We start from the raw sequence: 17006 nt of genomic DNA, 5'->3' as shown, positions 1-17006 counted from the left end.
GGATTACTACAGTTTACAAAATGACCGTCTTGTTTGCGAGTTCTGGCAGCATCCAGCTTATTATGCACGTTATTCCCTTACTACCTGCCAGGCCCGTGTGAATGAGCCGGCTAATGAAAGACCTGGGAAGAAAAGACATAACGCAGTGTCCAGAGTCCCGTCAAGCAGCCGGTAAAGACCTGACACTTAGCAGCGGTGTCCCCTCGCTCAGTATCACTGTCGCCTTGGAGGCCTCCCACTGAGATTTTGCATTTCCTGAATTTCTTCAGATTCCCAGCAGAATCCGCCTGGCACCATGGCAGTGCCTCGGGTTGGGGACGCTAATTCCCCCAGACTTCCCAAAGCCGGGCCATCTGTCCACGTGCTTCACTTACTGCATATTTTACTTCCTGTAGAATGGGAACTACAAAATCATATCCCTCCTGGAACTATACGGAAGGCCTGGATCTCAGGTGGCGAGAATGGGCCCTGGATGAAACTTATGAGGGGAGAGATAACAACAGAGGATTTCTTGCAAGAATTTGGGAGACTTTGCTCTGAAATTGTGAGTGATAAAAACACTTGAATTTACATATTCTTTTTGCCAAATGGGGGACGCCCTACTCACCCGTTAAGTTGATTAAACTGCAGATAAAGAGGTAAAAACCTAATAATCTATTTTAAGTTTCTCATTTCTTTGTTTTTTTTAAAATATTTCAAGTTTTTATTTATTTTGTTTGGTTGATTTTTTTCAAAATTTTATTTAAATTTTAGTTAGTTAACATATAGTGTAATATTAGTCTCAGGAGTAGTTGATACATCACTTGGATACAACACCCAGTGTTCATCACAAGTGCCCTCCTTAACACCCATCACCCATTTATAGTAAAAGTTTTTGTTTTTTTTTAAGATTTTATTTATTTATTTGACAGACAGAGATCACAAGTAGGCAGAGAGGCAGGCGGAGGCGGGAAGCAGGTTCCCTGCTGAGCAAAGAGCCTGATGTGGGGCTCGATCCCAGGACCCTGAGATCATGACCTGAGCCGAAGGCAGAGGCTTAACCCACTGAGCCACCAAGGTGCCCCTATAGTAAAAGTTTTTAATGTATTTCTTCCATTCCCAGGAACTCAACTGTAGCTACAGATATGAATAAGTAAAAGTATTCCTTACTAAGCTCTATCAATTCTTGTTCATCTGTAAGAGGAGCTGTCTGCATTACAGCTTTGATCGGAAAGCTTAATTAAAGCAATAATAAGGGGTGCCTGGGTGGCACAGTCCGTTAATCGTCCAACTCTTGGTTTCAGCTCAGGTCGTGATCTCAGGGTCCGTGCTCAGCATGGGGTCTGCTTGAGATTCTCCCTCTCCTTCTGCCTCTGCCCCTCCTACTCATGTTGTCTCTCTTCTCTCTCAAATACATAAATTCAATCTTTAAAAAAAAAAGTTTAAAAAAATTTTAAAAAGCAGTAATAATATTGACCCTTTTCTCTGTACTATGCATTGTTCTAAGTTCTCTTTTTTTTTTTTAAGATTTTATTTATTTATTTGAGTGAGAGAGACAGAGATAGTGAGAGCAAGCATTTGTGGGAAAGAGAGGGAGAAGCAGGCTCCCTGCCAAGCAAAGAGCCCGACGTGGGGGTCGATCCCAGGACCCCAGGATCATGACCTGAACTGAAGGCAGCCACTTCACTGACTGAGCCACCCAGGTGCCCCTGGTTCTAAGTTCTTTATTTACATTAACTCAAGTGTGGACTTCACAGTAATCTTACTAAAATGATTTAAATTATAGTAAACAAAGTTCTGTGGATCAGTGGTTGTATTGGTTGCACAATAATGAATGTACTTAACGCCACCCAGCTAGACACTTAAAGTGGCTAAAATAGTAAATGTTGTGTTAGGTATATTTTACCACAATTTCAAATATGTATGTAAAACATTGTGCTAAACAAAAGAAAGAAGCTGATCAAAAAAGACCACATATTGTATGATTACATTTATATGAAATGCCCAGAATAGGGAAGTCTATAGGAAAAGAAAGTAAATTACTAATTTTCTAGGACTGAAGAGTACTGGGGTATGAGAGGTGGAATGGGGAATGACTGCCAGTGTATGTGGGGTTTCTTTTCAGAGTGATGTAAATGGTCTAAGATTGATTGTGGTGATGGTCACACAATTTTGTGAACATATTAAAAACTTTGAATCAGGGCCTCCTGGGTGGCTCAGGCAATAAATATCTGTCTCCGGCTCAGGTCATGGTCTCAGGGTCCTGGGATCGAGCCCCACATCGGGCTCTCTGCTCAGCAGGGAGCCTGCTTCCCCCTCTCCCACTACCTGCCTTTCTGCCTACTTGTGATCTCTCTTTCTCTCTATCAAATAAATAAATTTAAAAAAAAAGAAAATCATTACATGTCTTCTGGATCATTAAGGATTAAATCAGATCTGCCTCATATACTTTTGCAGTTGATACTTCCGAAGATTGCCAATCCATGAGTAAAATAAAGAATTCATTTATCAGGAATATTGATAGAGATCGCTCCAGTCTCTTACCATTGGCACTGAAAGTCAGTTTTTACCACCTTGTATGCAAAGTTCTGCACAACGGCCGAAGGAGAATTCCTTTAGGCAGCAATATTTTTCTCTGTTGGTGATAAGCTCTTCCTCCTACTCTTAATTATTATCAGTTCTCCACTCCCCTCCCCGCTTTTAGGTGAAGACCTCTGTACCTGTGGGCTCCTTTTTCTCTCTGCTGACCAGTGACCAAGTGGCAAAGCAGTTCCCAGTGATGACTGAGGCCATAACTCAAATTCGGGCAAAAGGCCTTCGGACTGCAGTCTTGAGCAATAATTTTTATCTTCCCAATGGGAAAAGCTTTTTGCCCCTGGACCGGAAACAGTTTGATGTGGTAAGCTTGAAGTGACCCAAACAATCAAAACAGAGACTCTGTCCTTGCTTCAGGAGTCATCATTAAATGCTGCCTTTTAGCTGGTCTTGAGTGAATGGGTTTTCTTATCCAGACTAACTTGACTAAATTAGGTTTAGACATAACAGGACGAAAAGAGGACATTTAAAAGGTCGCTGAGCTCTCAGCAAAGTCCAGTATTTATGGGATTTGATAAATGGTTGAAACCTCAGCTTTAGAGACTCTTCCACATTCTGAATTTGAACCTTATTCATCATATAACACACAAACTTCCATTGGGCCTCACGTCTTAAAGGGCCTGCTGACCTTTTCAAAGACCAGCCCTGTTGGGGTACCTGACTGGCTCAGTCGGAAGGGTGTGTGAATATTGATCCCAGAGTCATGAGTTTGAGCCCCTGTGTTGGGTCTAGAGATTACTTAAATAAATAAATATTTTTTAAAAAAAAAGAAGAAAAAGGAACGCCTGGGTGGCTCAGTTGACTAAGCGTCTGACTCTTGATTTTGGCTCAGGTCATGGTCTCAGAGTTATGATCTCAGGGTTGTGAGCTCAAACCCCTGCTTAAGATGATTCTTTCTTTCCCTCTCCCTTTGCCCTCCCACTCAAAAAAGAAAAAAAAAAAAAAAAGACCAGCGATGTTGCTCTCTATTTCTGTGGCATTAATCCTGAGACTAGTGCTAACAAAACTTACTGCAGTAATGGAAATGTCCAATATGGTTGCTACTAGTCACACACGGCTATTAAACACTTGAAATGTGGCTAGTATCACTGAAGAACTGAATTTTATTTCATTTTTATTAGTTTAAATGTTAATGATCAGGGCGCCTGGGTGGCTCAGTGGGTTAAAGCCTCTGCCTTCGGCTCAGGTCATGATCTCAGGGTCCTGGGATCGAGCCCCACATCGGGCTCTCTGCTCAGCAGAGAGCCTGCTTCCCCCTCTCTGCCTGCTTGTGATCTCTGTCAAATAAATAAATAAAATATTTAAAAAAATGTAAATAATCACATACGGCTGGTGGTTACTGTATTGGCTAGCCCAGTGCTAGACTGTCAAACTACACTAAGGACATACTGAGTGCAGAGATGGTCTTCTGCGCCAGGAGGTTATTGTACCTATAAAGGATTCCCCATTTCCCCAAGAGAAAATAGAGTATTATCCTGGGATAGGTAATGAATTATTTTTAGATGACCTGCTTAAACTTCAGTTAGAAAATAAATTCTCATTGAGCCGTTACTCTGTGCAGGGTGCTGGCGAGGCATGAAGGGATACCATGTCACATGTGACGGACGATCTTTGCCCGCTGGAGCACACATTTGCTGCATTTCAAGGGCTCACTCACCACATGTGGCTAGTGGCTGCTGTATGGGACAGTGCAGATACAGCCTTTCCATCACTGCAGAAGGCTCTATCCGATAGTGCTAGTTTAGAACGTGAAATCTAGTCGAATGGTCAGGCAGAAATTCAGAGCATGAAGGTTAGAAATTAACTTCCCAACCCATACTGTTTTCACCTGCCACATCCTCCTTCCTTCTTGTAGAAAGCCCATCAGACATGGAGTCCTCTCCTCCCTGGACATCTTGCCTGGCTCCCCACCTATTAGATGGTTAGTTTCCCTGCAGTACACATACAGACCTCTTCCAAGCTCCCTCCCCTGTGAGCACTCCGAACCTCGGCCAGATTCAGTCCTGTTTCTGCTGCTTGTAAACTTGCTCTCCTGAATCTCAGTTTTCTCATCTGTAATTCAGGAATAGCAATTTCTGGTTGTAGGGTAGCTGTGTGCCCCCCACGGAATAATGCATGCAAAGCTCTCTGCATGGTCCGGGCTCATGGCAGTTATTTTCAGAAGTTCCTTCCATCCAGGGCAGCTATAGGAATGATATCGTCATCTGGACAACTGAAGCTGGTCAGGCTCACACTGAGCCCTCCAAGTGAAGCTACAATTTTAAAAGACCTATTGAGCTTCTTGAAAAAAATGGACTTGTTTATTTAGACTTCACAGGCTTTCTGGCATGTGCTTTCCAGCAGCTTTTCTGGTGGGTTTTCATATTTTAGATCAGCAGGAGACCTGGAGTTTTAAAAATATTTCCTCAAGGGCAATGATTTAGGTTTTTGTTCTCTAAAGCTCTAAATACATACATACACACACACACACGCACACACACACGTGCACGGGCACATGCAAACACACACACACACGTTTCATGGAATAAAGATAGTGTAAGCAATCCTGAAATCTCTATCAACATTAGAGACTGAACGCTTCAGTATTGTAGGAATCTGTCTTGGCTTTAAGAATTTTTTTTCATCTATTTTTTTTAATTTAAAAAGCTTTTACATAGTTTTTTATTGTAAAAACCCACATAACAGGGGTGCCTGGGTGGCTCAGTGGGTTAAAACCTCTGCCTTCGGCTCAGGTCATGATCCCAGGGTCCTGGGATCGAGCGCCACATCGGGCTCTCTGCTCAGCGGGGAGCCTGTTTCTCCCTTTCCCTGCCGCTCCCCCTGCTTGTACTCTCTCTCTCTCTCTGTCAAATAAACAAATGAAATCTTTAAAAAATATAATAAAAATGGGACGCCTGGGTGGCTCAGTTGGTTGGACGACTGCCTTCGGCTCGGGTCATGATCCCAGGGTCCCGGGATCAAGTCCCACATCGGGCTCCCAGCTCCATGGGGAGTCTGCTTCTCCCTCTGACCTTCTCCTCGCTCATGCTCTCTCTCACTGTCTCTCTCTCAAATAAATAAATAAAATCTTTAAAATATATATATATATATATATATATATATAATAAAAAAAATAAAGTTCTCAACGACTGCTACGGTAGGTAAGATAGCCGTTCGCATCCCCGTGTTACTGATGAGGACACAGAGGCCCATCACGGCCTCACCGTTTGCAAAAGGTCACTGTGTCTGAAGCAGAACTCTGGTTTTCTGAGCTTGCCCCCAGGTAGCAATCCAGGATTTCCATGTCCAACTTTAAAAAGCAACATCACTTTACATCATAACACTCCTAAGTTACTTGTTACAACAAATCTCAACTGTCCTTGTATTATTTCTCTTCAAACTCTATGGAAGGACGCATGTGGGAGCACCGCCTTTTAGAGACACTCACCTCTCACTCCTGTCCCTCGCTCAGGTCGTGGAATCCTGCCTAGAAGGGGTCTGTAAGCCAGACCCCAGGATCTACAAGCTGTGCTTGGAGCGGCTCGGCCTGCAGCCATCGGAGTCCATTTTTCTTGACGATCTTGGACCAAACCTAAAAGTTGCTGCCAGCCTTGGCATTCGCACCATTCAGGTAATGGTCACCAATTTTTGGAACCCCGGCTGTGCAACAGGCACTAGCCTCAAAATTTCTGTGCAGACTGTTCACAATCATAGTTGTGTTTAGTGGTTTCCCCCCATGCTTCTGTAGTCTTATTTTTCTTATTAATTAGGAAATCTGTGTGACAAGTCACTCACATTTTCAAAGGGAAGGAGGACAAACACCTACCAAGAAGTCAGTTTGAGAAAAGAATTCCACAAGGAAGGGCACCTGAGTGGCTCATTTGGTTAAGTGACTGCCTTCAGCTCAGGTCATAATCCCGGAGTCCCAGGATCAAGCCACGCATCGGGCTCCCTGCTCAGTGGGGAGTCCGCTTCTCCCTCTGACCCTCTCCCCTATCATGCTCTCTCTCTCTCTCAAAAAAAAAAAAAAAGAAAAAAGAAAACCTTAGGGGGAAAAAAGGAATTACACAAGGATGTGACTGGAAGGCTTAGGACGTTTGGGATGGCAGTTAGGCTATCCTAGTAACGCTGTTCTGGGTTAGGCCACACGGACCACCCAGGTGATGGCTGTGAAGGGTGAGAAGCCACAAGAGGAGGTCTCTGACTGGCTTGTGACGTTTGGGTTTCTTTTTTTTTTTTTTTTTTTTAAGATTTTATTTATTTATTTGACAGATAGAGATCACAAGTAGGCAGAGAGGCAGGCAGAGAGAGGAGGAAGCAGGCTCCCTGCTGAGCAGAGAGCCCGATGTGGGGCTCGATCCCAGGACCCTGAGATCATTACCTGAGCCGAAAGCAGAGGCTTTAACCCACTGAGCCACCCAGGCGCCCTGACGTTTGGGTTTTTGCTATGAAGCTGACAGGCCGTCGGGACAGGGTGGATGCTGCTGTGTGCTGGCCTCCTGGTGTGAGGGAGCATCAGGGACTCTTAACTGGCACTCTTCCCAGTGGAGAAGAACGGTTAATGTGGTTAGGAATTAAAATGGGAAGAGGAAGTTCATTCTACAGCTTCCTCATTAGCTGACTATCCTGGCCTCCAAGGCCCTTGCCCAGAGACATGACTTCTTGGCTATCTCCCTCTAAAGAACTACCCTTTTAGGGCACCTGGGTGGCTCAGTCCACTTAAGCACCTGTGTTCGGGTCCTAGGATGCCCAGGGTCCTGGGGTCGAGCTCCACATCGGGCTCCCTGTTCAGCAGGGAATCTTCTCCCTCTTCCTCTGCCCTTTCCCCCCCCTGCTCATGCTCTCTCTCTCTCACTCACACTGTTTCTCTCTCAAATAAATAAATAAAATCTTAAAAAAAAACCCCACAAAACTACCCTTTTGGAGAACAGGCAGGAGGCCAGGTGAGGATTGACTGGTGATACATGTTCAATATTCTCTTTGAAACCAGGTTGATGACCCAGAAACTGCAGTAAAGGAATTAGAAACCCTTTTAGGCTTTACGATGAGAATGGTTATTCCAAACACTGGCCCTGTGAGAGAAACAGTGGAAATTCCACGAAATTCCTTGGAGAAGTACCTCAAAGACCTACTGGGGACCCAGAGCACAGGTATTTCCATGTTTGTATTTTGCTGACTCTCTTAAGGCTCAGCTTTCAGTCTGGCTCTCCCTTTGAAACCCCTGTGGAATATGCTGGAGACAGGCAGTGTGATGAGGTAAACAGCTGTTGGGCTCAGTGGATCCGAAAGCAGCTTTCAGTCTTGCTTGGGAAAAAGCATTAACCCCAAAAGGTCACGTGCCCCCTCTTCCACCTGAGAGTATGTGTGTGTGTGTGTGGGGGGGGTTACGGGGGTCCCCTGGGACCTGGAGCCAGTGGTATGTGCCCAGGAGCACTGGAGTATGTCTAATTGTTTTGAGGCAACAACCTGTTCTGTGAAGGTGACTTAAGAAGTTCCCTGAGTTGGCAATGGGACAAGGCCTTCTTTCATCCTTTGAATTTTAGCCTCGGAAAAACAGCTAGTTGCCTCAGGGGCTTTTTTTTTTTTTTTAAGATTTTATTTATTTTATGGAGAGATACACAGCAAGAAGGGGAACACAAGCAAGGAGAGTGGGACAGGGAGAAGAAGGTTTCCCACAGAGCAGGGAGCCTGATGCAGGGGTTGATCCCAGAACCCTGGGATCATGACCCGAGCTGAAGGCTGAGCCACCCAGGGAATGAAGACATTCCCACCTGGTAATAAAGCCTTGCTTCCATACATTCAATCCTTGAAAAAGACATTTTGTGTTGTGCTTCACAGTTCTGTTTTCCAGGAATTGGTTTGTTCTTAGGGTCTCTTGTACTGCTAAGGGGCCCTTTCGGAGCAGACCAGTGATCTCAGGCAAACTCCCATTGCCTGCTCTTCTGATCACATGAGACGAGTCTATGTCCGGAGTTCAGTCTTAGGATGAAGCTGAGGGTTCATCAGGATGTTCCTGGGAGGGAGCCACAGAGTTCAGCCCACTGGGGTGGGAGAGCGCGTCCCGTGAAAGCACTTTGGCTCAGCTGTCGGCCTCTGCAGAAGCTCCTTTCAGCCGTCATGCCAGTGTCAGGCGTGGTTTGGCTGGGTATGGGCTGAGGGACACACAAGGGCACTGTTCATCCTCAGGCTTAAAGCACCCTGTTTCGCCTGATGGGTTGCCACGATTGTGCTTGTGGCTGATAAACAGAATCAAAAAAGCTTTTCTTCGCAGAATGGGAGTTGGCCAGAGGGACAAAACTGGACACCTGTACAAAGTGAGAAGGACGGTGGTAGAAACGGAGTGGCCTTTGCCACATGGTAGTGGACCTGAGCTGGGGTGGGGGGGCCGGTACACCTGGCCCTCAGTCATTTCTGGTGCCCGAGTAGGAGATGTAGCCCAAATTAGAATGTTCTGCACCCCAAATGTGGTATTCATTAGAAAGCAGGAATGCCCAGCTCTGTCCTCCAGAACCGCTTTCATTTTCTTGGTTTTCAAACTTGCAGGTCCATTGGAACTCCTTCGGTTTGATCACGGGCAGTCCAGTCCAACCTACTATGTCAGGCTCGGTAACCACCAGCTGGTTCTGAAAAGAAAACCCCCGGGGACACTCGTTCCATCCACCCATGCAGTAGAGAGGGAGTTCAGGTAACTTCTCAGAGCCGGGGTGTCCTCACCCCCCAGCCTCTGCAGCTCAGCCCCGAACTAACAAGCCAGTGCCCTGTCAGAGAGCCCTGACACATTTAAATGTGCAAGTGTGAATTTCCAAAATTATTTCCAATAAGAACATGTCACCTAATTTTATTCCAAAGTTTGTTTTTGCTTTTCTAGACCTACACCTCTAGAAAACCAGACTTTTGTGGGGGGAACCTCTGGGTGAAAAAGAGTGTTCCTGAAATACCCATTAGTCTTACCCTGGAGTCTTAAAGACTTTAAGACCATTAGTCTTATATTCAGTGTATCAGTGGGGCTGAGGCCAAAACAAGTATGGCCAAGAGGTGATGGTTGTTGAAACTGGCCGGTGGGCATGTGGGAGTTTGTCATAAGAATCTCTCTACGGAGGTATGTCTGAAATTTTCCATAATAAAATGAATATAGGTAATATACCCTCCTCCCAACCCCTTTGCAAATAGGAAATATTAAACATAGTAGGTTGAAAAACCTAGTTCCAAACTAGAAAATTCTAGATGGGCTCCACTGGTTGGGGCTTATTCTCCTGGAAGCCTTTCTCCCGTTCTGCTCCCTTCTCCCTTCCAGCCCGCTATGCTCTGCAGAAGGAGTGCTGCAGAGTAGGAAAGGAAATGTGATGTCTCTTGGCCCCTTCTTGTTCGTAACTGTTTACTCTCTGTCCTTGGGATTTTTTAGTTCCTGGACTCTGACTTCCCCAAGTACTATAAGCAGTGGTGACTGAAGATTATGAAGCCTTAGGGGGTCATCAGAGGAGAAAACCTATAGCTATTTCTGAGCATTTATATATGCGTTCGTGCAGGAATAGGTGTGCATTTACAGGAGGGAAACCCTAAAAGTATGAAGCCCCCACTCTGCTTTTCTGCACCCTGCTTGCAAACACTCTCTGAGCATTCCCAGAGGTACTGAGGAATTCTGGGGGTGCTATTCCAAAAATCCAGGAATGCAGAGAATTTCCATTTTAGTAAAGGAATAAAATGTGCATTTGAAGATGAAACATAATATGGTATCTGCTTATAAAGTGCCAAATGGACAATTTTGGGAATTTTGGAAAACAGCAGGACACAATTTTTTTTTTAAGATTTTATTTATTTATTTGACAGACAGAGATCACAAGAAGGCAGAGAGGCAGGCAGAGAGAGAGAGAGGAGAAAGCAGGCTCCCTGCTGAGGAGAGAGCCCGATGCGGGGCTTGATCCCAGGACCCTGGGATCATGACCTGAGCTGAAGGCAGAGGCTTTAACCCACTGAGCCACCCAGGCGCCCCAGCATGACACAATTTATTAAAAACCTCAGAGTTGTCACACTTCTAGATCTAGTAATTCTAGTTAGAGGAATCTCTCCTTAAAAAATAATTCTCGGGGGCGCCTGGGTGGCTCAGTGGGTTAAGCCCCTGCCTTTGGCTCAGGTTGTGATCTCAGGGTCCTGGGATCGAGCCCTGCATCGGGCTCCTTGGTTGGTGGGGAGCCTGCTTCTCTCTCTGCCTCTGCCTGCCTCACTGCCTGCTTGTGCTCCCTGTCTCTCTCTCTGTCAAATAAATGAATAATTAAAATCTAAAAAAAAATAATAATAATAATAATTCTCAGAGCGCCTGGGTGGCTCAGTCGGTTAAGCCTCTGTCTTCAGCTCAGGTCATAATCCCAGGGTCCTGGGATCAAGCCCCGCTTCAGGCTCTCTGCTTGCTGGGGAGCCTGCTTCCTCTTCTCTCTCTGCCTGCCTCTCTGCCTACTTGTGATCTCTGTCTGTCAAATAAATAAATAAAATCTTTTAAAAAAAATAATAATTCTCAATAGGGAAAACAGCTTTATGCATTAAAATGGCCACCACAATGTTGTTTATAATAAAAAATTGGAAATACCCTAATGGTACAATAATCAGGAAATGATTAAACTTGGCATGTCTGTTTGTTGCAACAAAGACAACAAGAGTAACAGCCGACATTTACTGAGTGTTTAGCATGCACCAGACACTATCATAAATGCTTTGGATGTGTTGTTAACCCAAAGCATTCTCACAACAACTCATGATATGTTACTATTATGATCCCTGTTTTACTGGCGAGGGAAGCGAGGCTTAAAGACATTAAGCAACGTCCCCCAGGACACACAACTAGCATGTGAGTGACAGAGTTCGACCTCACACCCAGGGGGTCGTAGGATTCCACATCCCGGCCTTAATGACTCTGCTCTTACTGCAGCCAACAAAAGTATAACACAAATAACACAAAAATGTCATGATAAAATTATAATAAAATTATAATTATAATTTATTATAATAAAAACAGATACAAACCACATATAGTGCTATCCTAACTATGTCTTGTTTTTTTTTTTTTTTTAGTACTGTCTACACCCGGCACGGGGCTCATACCCACAACCCCAAGATCAAGAGTGGCATGCTCTACCTACTGAGCCAGTAGGCACCCCTAACTTTTTTTTTTAAAAGATTTTATTTATTTATATGACAGAGACAGAGAGAGAGTGTATGCACAAGCAGGGGGAGTGGCAGGCAGAGGGAGAAGCAGGCTCATGGGGCTCGATCCCAGAACCCTGGGATCATGACCTGAGCTGAAGGCAGATACTTAACTGACTGAGCCAAAACCTAACTATTTTTTTTAAAAGACTTCTGCACTGAAACAAAAATATTAGAAAGGAACCCACCAAAATATTTACCATGTTGGGGTAGCATGTTACTATTCTTCAGCTGCAAGTGACAGAAACCCACCTAGACTGACTTAAGTGTTTTGTTTTGTTTTTTTAAAGGAGAGGTAAGGGGTGCCTGGGTGGCTCAGTCTTTAAGCATCTGCCTTCGGCTCAGGTCATGATCCCAGGGTCCTGGGATCGAGCCCCGCATTGGGCTCCCTGCTCTGTAGGAAGCCTGCTTCTCCCTGTCCCACACCCCCAGCTGGTGTTCCCGCTCTCACTGTCTGTCTGTCTGTCTGTCTCTCTCTCTCTCAAATAAATAAATAAAATCTTTAAAAAAATAAAAGGAGAGATAAAATGTATTGGCTTCATAATTTAAATCTTTCAGGAATGACTAGATCCAGGTGCCCAAATAATATCACCAGGACCCATTCATTCTCTCTCTACCTCCATCTCTCCACTCTTTTTTTCCTCTATCACCTTAGTGAGTGTTCCAGCATACCTCCTGAGATTGACTTATTGGCCCAATATGAACCATCGTCTGGGGTCAGGAGGCTGCATTGTTCAGGTTGGCCGAATCTGGCTCTTGTGCCTATCCTTGGAAACAAGCACTGGGTCAGTCCCATCCAAACTCTGTGGACTGACAGTAGCTACAGAGAGCCGTTTCCCAAAGGAAACCCTAGGTATTATTATCAGAACATGAAGCAGGGAAAGGATACCAGGCAGGCAAAAGCAGGAGCCAAATACTGGTGATAAGACTGAGTAATTATTTTTCTATTTAAAACATTTAAAAATTTCCTCCTTGGGGGTGCCTAGGGTGACTCAGTCAGTTAAGCATCCCACTCTTGATTTCAGCTCAGGTCATGGTCTCAGGGTCAAGAAATCGAGCTCCAAGTCAGGCTCCACGCTCAATATGGAGTCTGCTTGGGATTCTCTCTCTCTCTCTCTCTCCCTCTGCCCCTTTCCCTGCACTCTCTTATGCACGCTTTCTCAAATTAAAAAAATAAAATCTTAAAAAAGAAAAAAAAAAGAATGGGACGCTGGGGGGCTCAGTTGGTTTGGCCATTGCCTTTGGCTCAGGTCAAGGTCCCAGAGTCCTGGGATTGAGTCCCATATCGGGCTTCCCCTGCTCTGTGGGGAGCCTGCTTCTCCCTCTCCCTCTGCCTGCCACTCCCCCTGCTTGTGCACTCTCTCTCTCTCTCTGCGTCAAATACATATATAAAATCTTAAAAAAAAAAAAGAAAGAAAGAATAAAAAAGAATGTCTCCTGTGGACAGCATATCGTTAAGTGTTGCCTTTCTATGCAGTAAGACAATCTCTGTCTCAATTAAAATGTTTAATCTAATAAATGTAATGTAACTATTGATGTTTGAATTAGTTCTATAATTTTGCTATTTGTTTCTTGTTTTTCCCATCTGTTTTTTGTTCTTCTTGACTATCCTGGGGTCAATTGAATATTTTTTAGAATTCTGCTTTAATTTCTGCATGTATTGATTTTAATTCAGAAAAATAGTTTCAATTCAGCCAGCACTGTTGCTCATTTCTCTTTGTTCCAGCAGGATAATGAAAGCCCTTGCCAATGCTGGAGTGCCTGTTCCCAAAGTTCTTGACCTCTGTGAAGATTCAGGGTAATGTTCTGATTTATTTCTTTTATTACATATTCAAACTACAGAAGAGAAAAGCCCATATAGTAACTCAAATACATTTGGGGTGGGAGAGTAAAGAGACTTTATAGCAACCTTCCCTGGAGGTTCACAGGTCCTTAAGTTGTCCTGAAAGAAATGCCTGCTTTTGTGAAAATTGGTAGGAAACATTCTTTATCATTTAAAAATTTATATCCATCTACTTTCATGTTATTTTTGTTAATTTTTTATTATGGTCCTTCTAAACTGCTTTGTAACAAGTTTTTTGAATCTATCTCCTTTTTTTAATTTTATTTAGATTTTATTTATTTAGTTATTTGACATACAGATCACAAGTAGGCAGAGAAGCAGGCAGAGAGAGAGGGGGAAGCAGGCTCCCCGCTGAGCAGAGAGCCCGATGCGGGGCTCGATCCCAGGACCCTGAGAACATGACCTGAGCTAAAGGCAGAGGTTTTAACCCACTGAGCCACGCAGGTGCCCCAAATCTATCTCTTTTTGTCCCAACTTTTTAACTAAGAAAATTTTGAAACATACAGAAAAGTTGAAAGAAGAAAAAAAATAGTATAAAGAGTCCTTCATCTAGATTAAAACATTGTTAACATTTTGCCATATTTGCTTTTTTATATTTATAGATGTATGTGTATAGATGTATTTTATGTGAATAACTTTAATAGCAATAATTATACAATCTGATAATTTTATAACTTTACACATTTTATAAATAAATAACTGTTTTCTCTCTCACTTTATATCAGTTATTTTTGGCTGAATCTTTTTTTAAAAGATTTTATTTATTTATTTCACAGACAGAGATCACAAGTAGGCAGAGAGGCAGATTGGGGGGGGGCAGGCTCCTCACTGAGCAGAGAGCCTGATGTGGGGCTCAATCCCAGGACCCTGAGACCATGACCTGAGCTGAAGGCAGAGGCTTAACCCACGGAGCCACCCAGGTGCCCCAATTGGCTGAATTTTTTGAAGTGCTTTGCATATAGCATAAACCGCCTAAAAATAAAGACATTTTCTTTCATAACCACAGCAGTGTTATTATACTTAAGATAATTAACAATAGTTTAATAATAAACTTAATATCTAGCCCATGGTTAAGTCAGGATAAACAGTTGTTGTTTTTTTTAAGATTTTATTTATTTATTTGACAGACAGAGATCACAGGTAGGCAGAGAGGCAGGCAGAGAGAGGGAGAAGCAGGCTCCCTGCCGAGCAGGGAGCCTGATGCGAGGCTCAATCTCAGGACCCTGGGATCATGACCTGAGCCGAAGGCAGAGGCTTTAACCCACTGAGCCACCCAGGTGCCCCAGGATAAACAGTTTTAATGGTAGCCTTTTCAAAGCAACTTTTAGAATTGTAAGCCAATTTTTAATAATGACTAAAAAATGGTTTAATGAGAGTTTGGTGTATCACCTTAATACCACAGGGGAGTGTATGTGCCACTCACACCAGCAGAGAATGACAGAAATAACATCAATGAGATGGGATAGTTATTGAAGCCTCATTGGAACCAGGCAATCCTTGCATATTTGTTCCCCTAATTCTTATAACAACCCTTTGAAGTTTTCCAGACTAAAACAACAAAGCCCAGAGGGGGTCAGTAAATCTCTCACAATCACACTGCTAGGAAAAGCCAGAGGCAGGTTTTAAACCTGGTTCTGTGTGGCCCTGAAGTCCCCCCCTCAACATGGCACTTTCCTCCATTATCACATTTACACTTCATTCCTGTCGCTTGCACGAGGGGACCAAACACAAGAGAGACATGCTGGCAAAAACATATAGACGGGGCTGTGTGTGTGGTGGTTTGGGGATGGGGTACTTCCAACCCTCTGTGCTTATGTACGAAGGAAAGGAAATGTCCAGCACTCTGGGTCTGAACTCGTTCCCTAGCACTTAGCGCCAACAGACAGAAAGAGCAGTGCCGTCAAGCCTGGATGGCTCAGTCCATTGAGTGGCTGGCTCTTTTCAGCTCAGGTCATGATCTCAGGGGCCTGGGATCGAGCCCCACATTGGGCTCCACATTCACTGGGGAGTCGGCTTGAGGGTTCTCTCTCTCCCTCTGCCCCTCCCCCTTCTCTCTCATGCACATGCACTTTCTAAAATAAATAGTCTTAAAAAAAGAGGGGCGCCTGGGTGGCTTAGTGAATTAAGCCTCTGCCTTTGGCTCAGGTCATGGTCTCAGGGTCCTGGGATGGAGCCCCACATCAGGCTCTCTGCTCAGCGGGGAGCCTGCTTCCTTCTCTCTCTGCTTGCCTCTCTGCCTACTTGTGATCTCTCTATCAAATAAATAAATAAAATCTTTAAAAAAAAAAAGAAAAAGAGCAATGCCCTAACAGCCTAAGCTGGGCTGAAACCCCCCACCTGTGTCCCTCCCAGGGTCATCGGCACGCCCTTCTATCTGATGGAGTACTGCCCAGGCCTCATCTACAGAGACCCCTCTCTGCCAGGCTTGGAGCCCAGCCAGAGGCGGGCCATATACACTGCCATGAACAGAGTCTTGTGCAAAATTCACAGTGTGGACCTCAAGGCTGCAGGCTTAGAAGACTACAGGAAACACGGTGAGCAGGCTGCCATTTCTCTTTTGTGCTGACGGGTTCCTCATTGGTGCCCTTATCCTCAGGATTTGCATGATGTCAAGGTGTTCACGCACCTGGTGTTTGCTAACTGTGAGGGGGGCTTCTTAGCCCCCTACTTGGATATCCAGTTTCATTTTAATGGAGGTGTCATTTACCTAATACGTTATCCTCAGATTCATCCCTTCCTGGGCTATAGAATCTCTCTCCCCTGCAACTTTGATCTTGCTGGACCATTTCAATCTTTATTTTTTCTGGTACTGGCCAAGAGTACTTAAGATACTTTCTTCTGGGGTGCTTGGGTGGCTCAGTGGGTTAAGCCTCTGCCTTCGGCTCAGGCCATGATCTTAGAGTCCTAGGATCGAGTCCTGCATCTGGCTCTCTGCTCCTCGGAGAGCCTGCTTCCCCCGCCCCCTCTACCTGCCTCTCTGCCTACTTGTGATTTCTCTCTCTCTCTCTCTCTCTTTCTGTCAAATAAATAAATAAAAATAAAATCTTTAAAAAGAATACTTTCTTCTGTTTTATACTCTTTCCCCTAAATATTCTTTTCAATGGGGATAGACTTTTAAAATGCCATTATGCCAAGGCACTTTCTTGGTCGAGTGTGTTTCTGCTTGTCTTTTACTCTCTGAGAGTTCCAGTTGCTCCTCGTCCTCATTGTTATTGTCAGTTTTTTTTCCTTCCTTGTTTTTCTTTTCTTTTTTTTTTTTTTAAGTCAGGTGTATTGAAGTGTAACCTTCTATATATTTGACAAACACACATGATTTTAAAACCACCATCACCATGTCTCCATGCACCAACTTTAGCACGAGCCAAAGAATTTCACTTTTTCTGCCCTGGAAAGTTCAAGAGTATCTGACTCTTGA

At 44.2% G+C, this 17006-nt stretch overlaps 1 protein-coding gene across 2 annotated transcripts in view; it reads left to right on the top strand.

Annotated features, from left to right (window-relative positions):
- ACAD10 (acyl-CoA dehydrogenase family member 10) overlaps window positions 1-17006 on the top strand; it is a 38327-nt gene that overhangs the window by 9313 nt on the left and 12008 nt on the right. The window contains exons 3-9 of one of the 2 annotated variants that reach the window (XM_032876271.1): window positions 396-544; window positions 2684-2878; window positions 6026-6184; window positions 7544-7703; window positions 9097-9238; window positions 13478-13546; window positions 15944-16125. In XM_032876271.1, coding sequence (XP_032732162.1) covers window positions 396-544; window positions 2684-2878; window positions 6026-6184; window positions 7544-7703; window positions 9097-9238; window positions 13478-13546; window positions 15944-16125 — 1056 coding nt within the window. Of the gene's footprint in view, window positions 1-395; window positions 545-2683; window positions 2879-6025; window positions 6185-7543; window positions 7704-9096; window positions 9239-13474; window positions 13547-15943; window positions 16126-17006 lie in introns of both variants that reach the window. The other variant, XM_032876270.1, reaches the window with a different exon arrangement.

This window comes from Lontra canadensis, unplaced genomic scaffold (assembly GCF_010015895.1).
Source record: "Lontra canadensis isolate GAN:19392208 unplaced genomic scaffold, GSC_riverotter_1.0 scaffold58, whole genome shotgun sequence".
Taxonomy (NCBI): domain Eukaryota; kingdom Metazoa; phylum Chordata; class Mammalia; order Carnivora; family Mustelidae; genus Lontra; species Lontra canadensis.
Note: the sequence above shows the minus strand (reverse complement) of the source record. Positions and strands in the feature narration are given on the sequence as shown.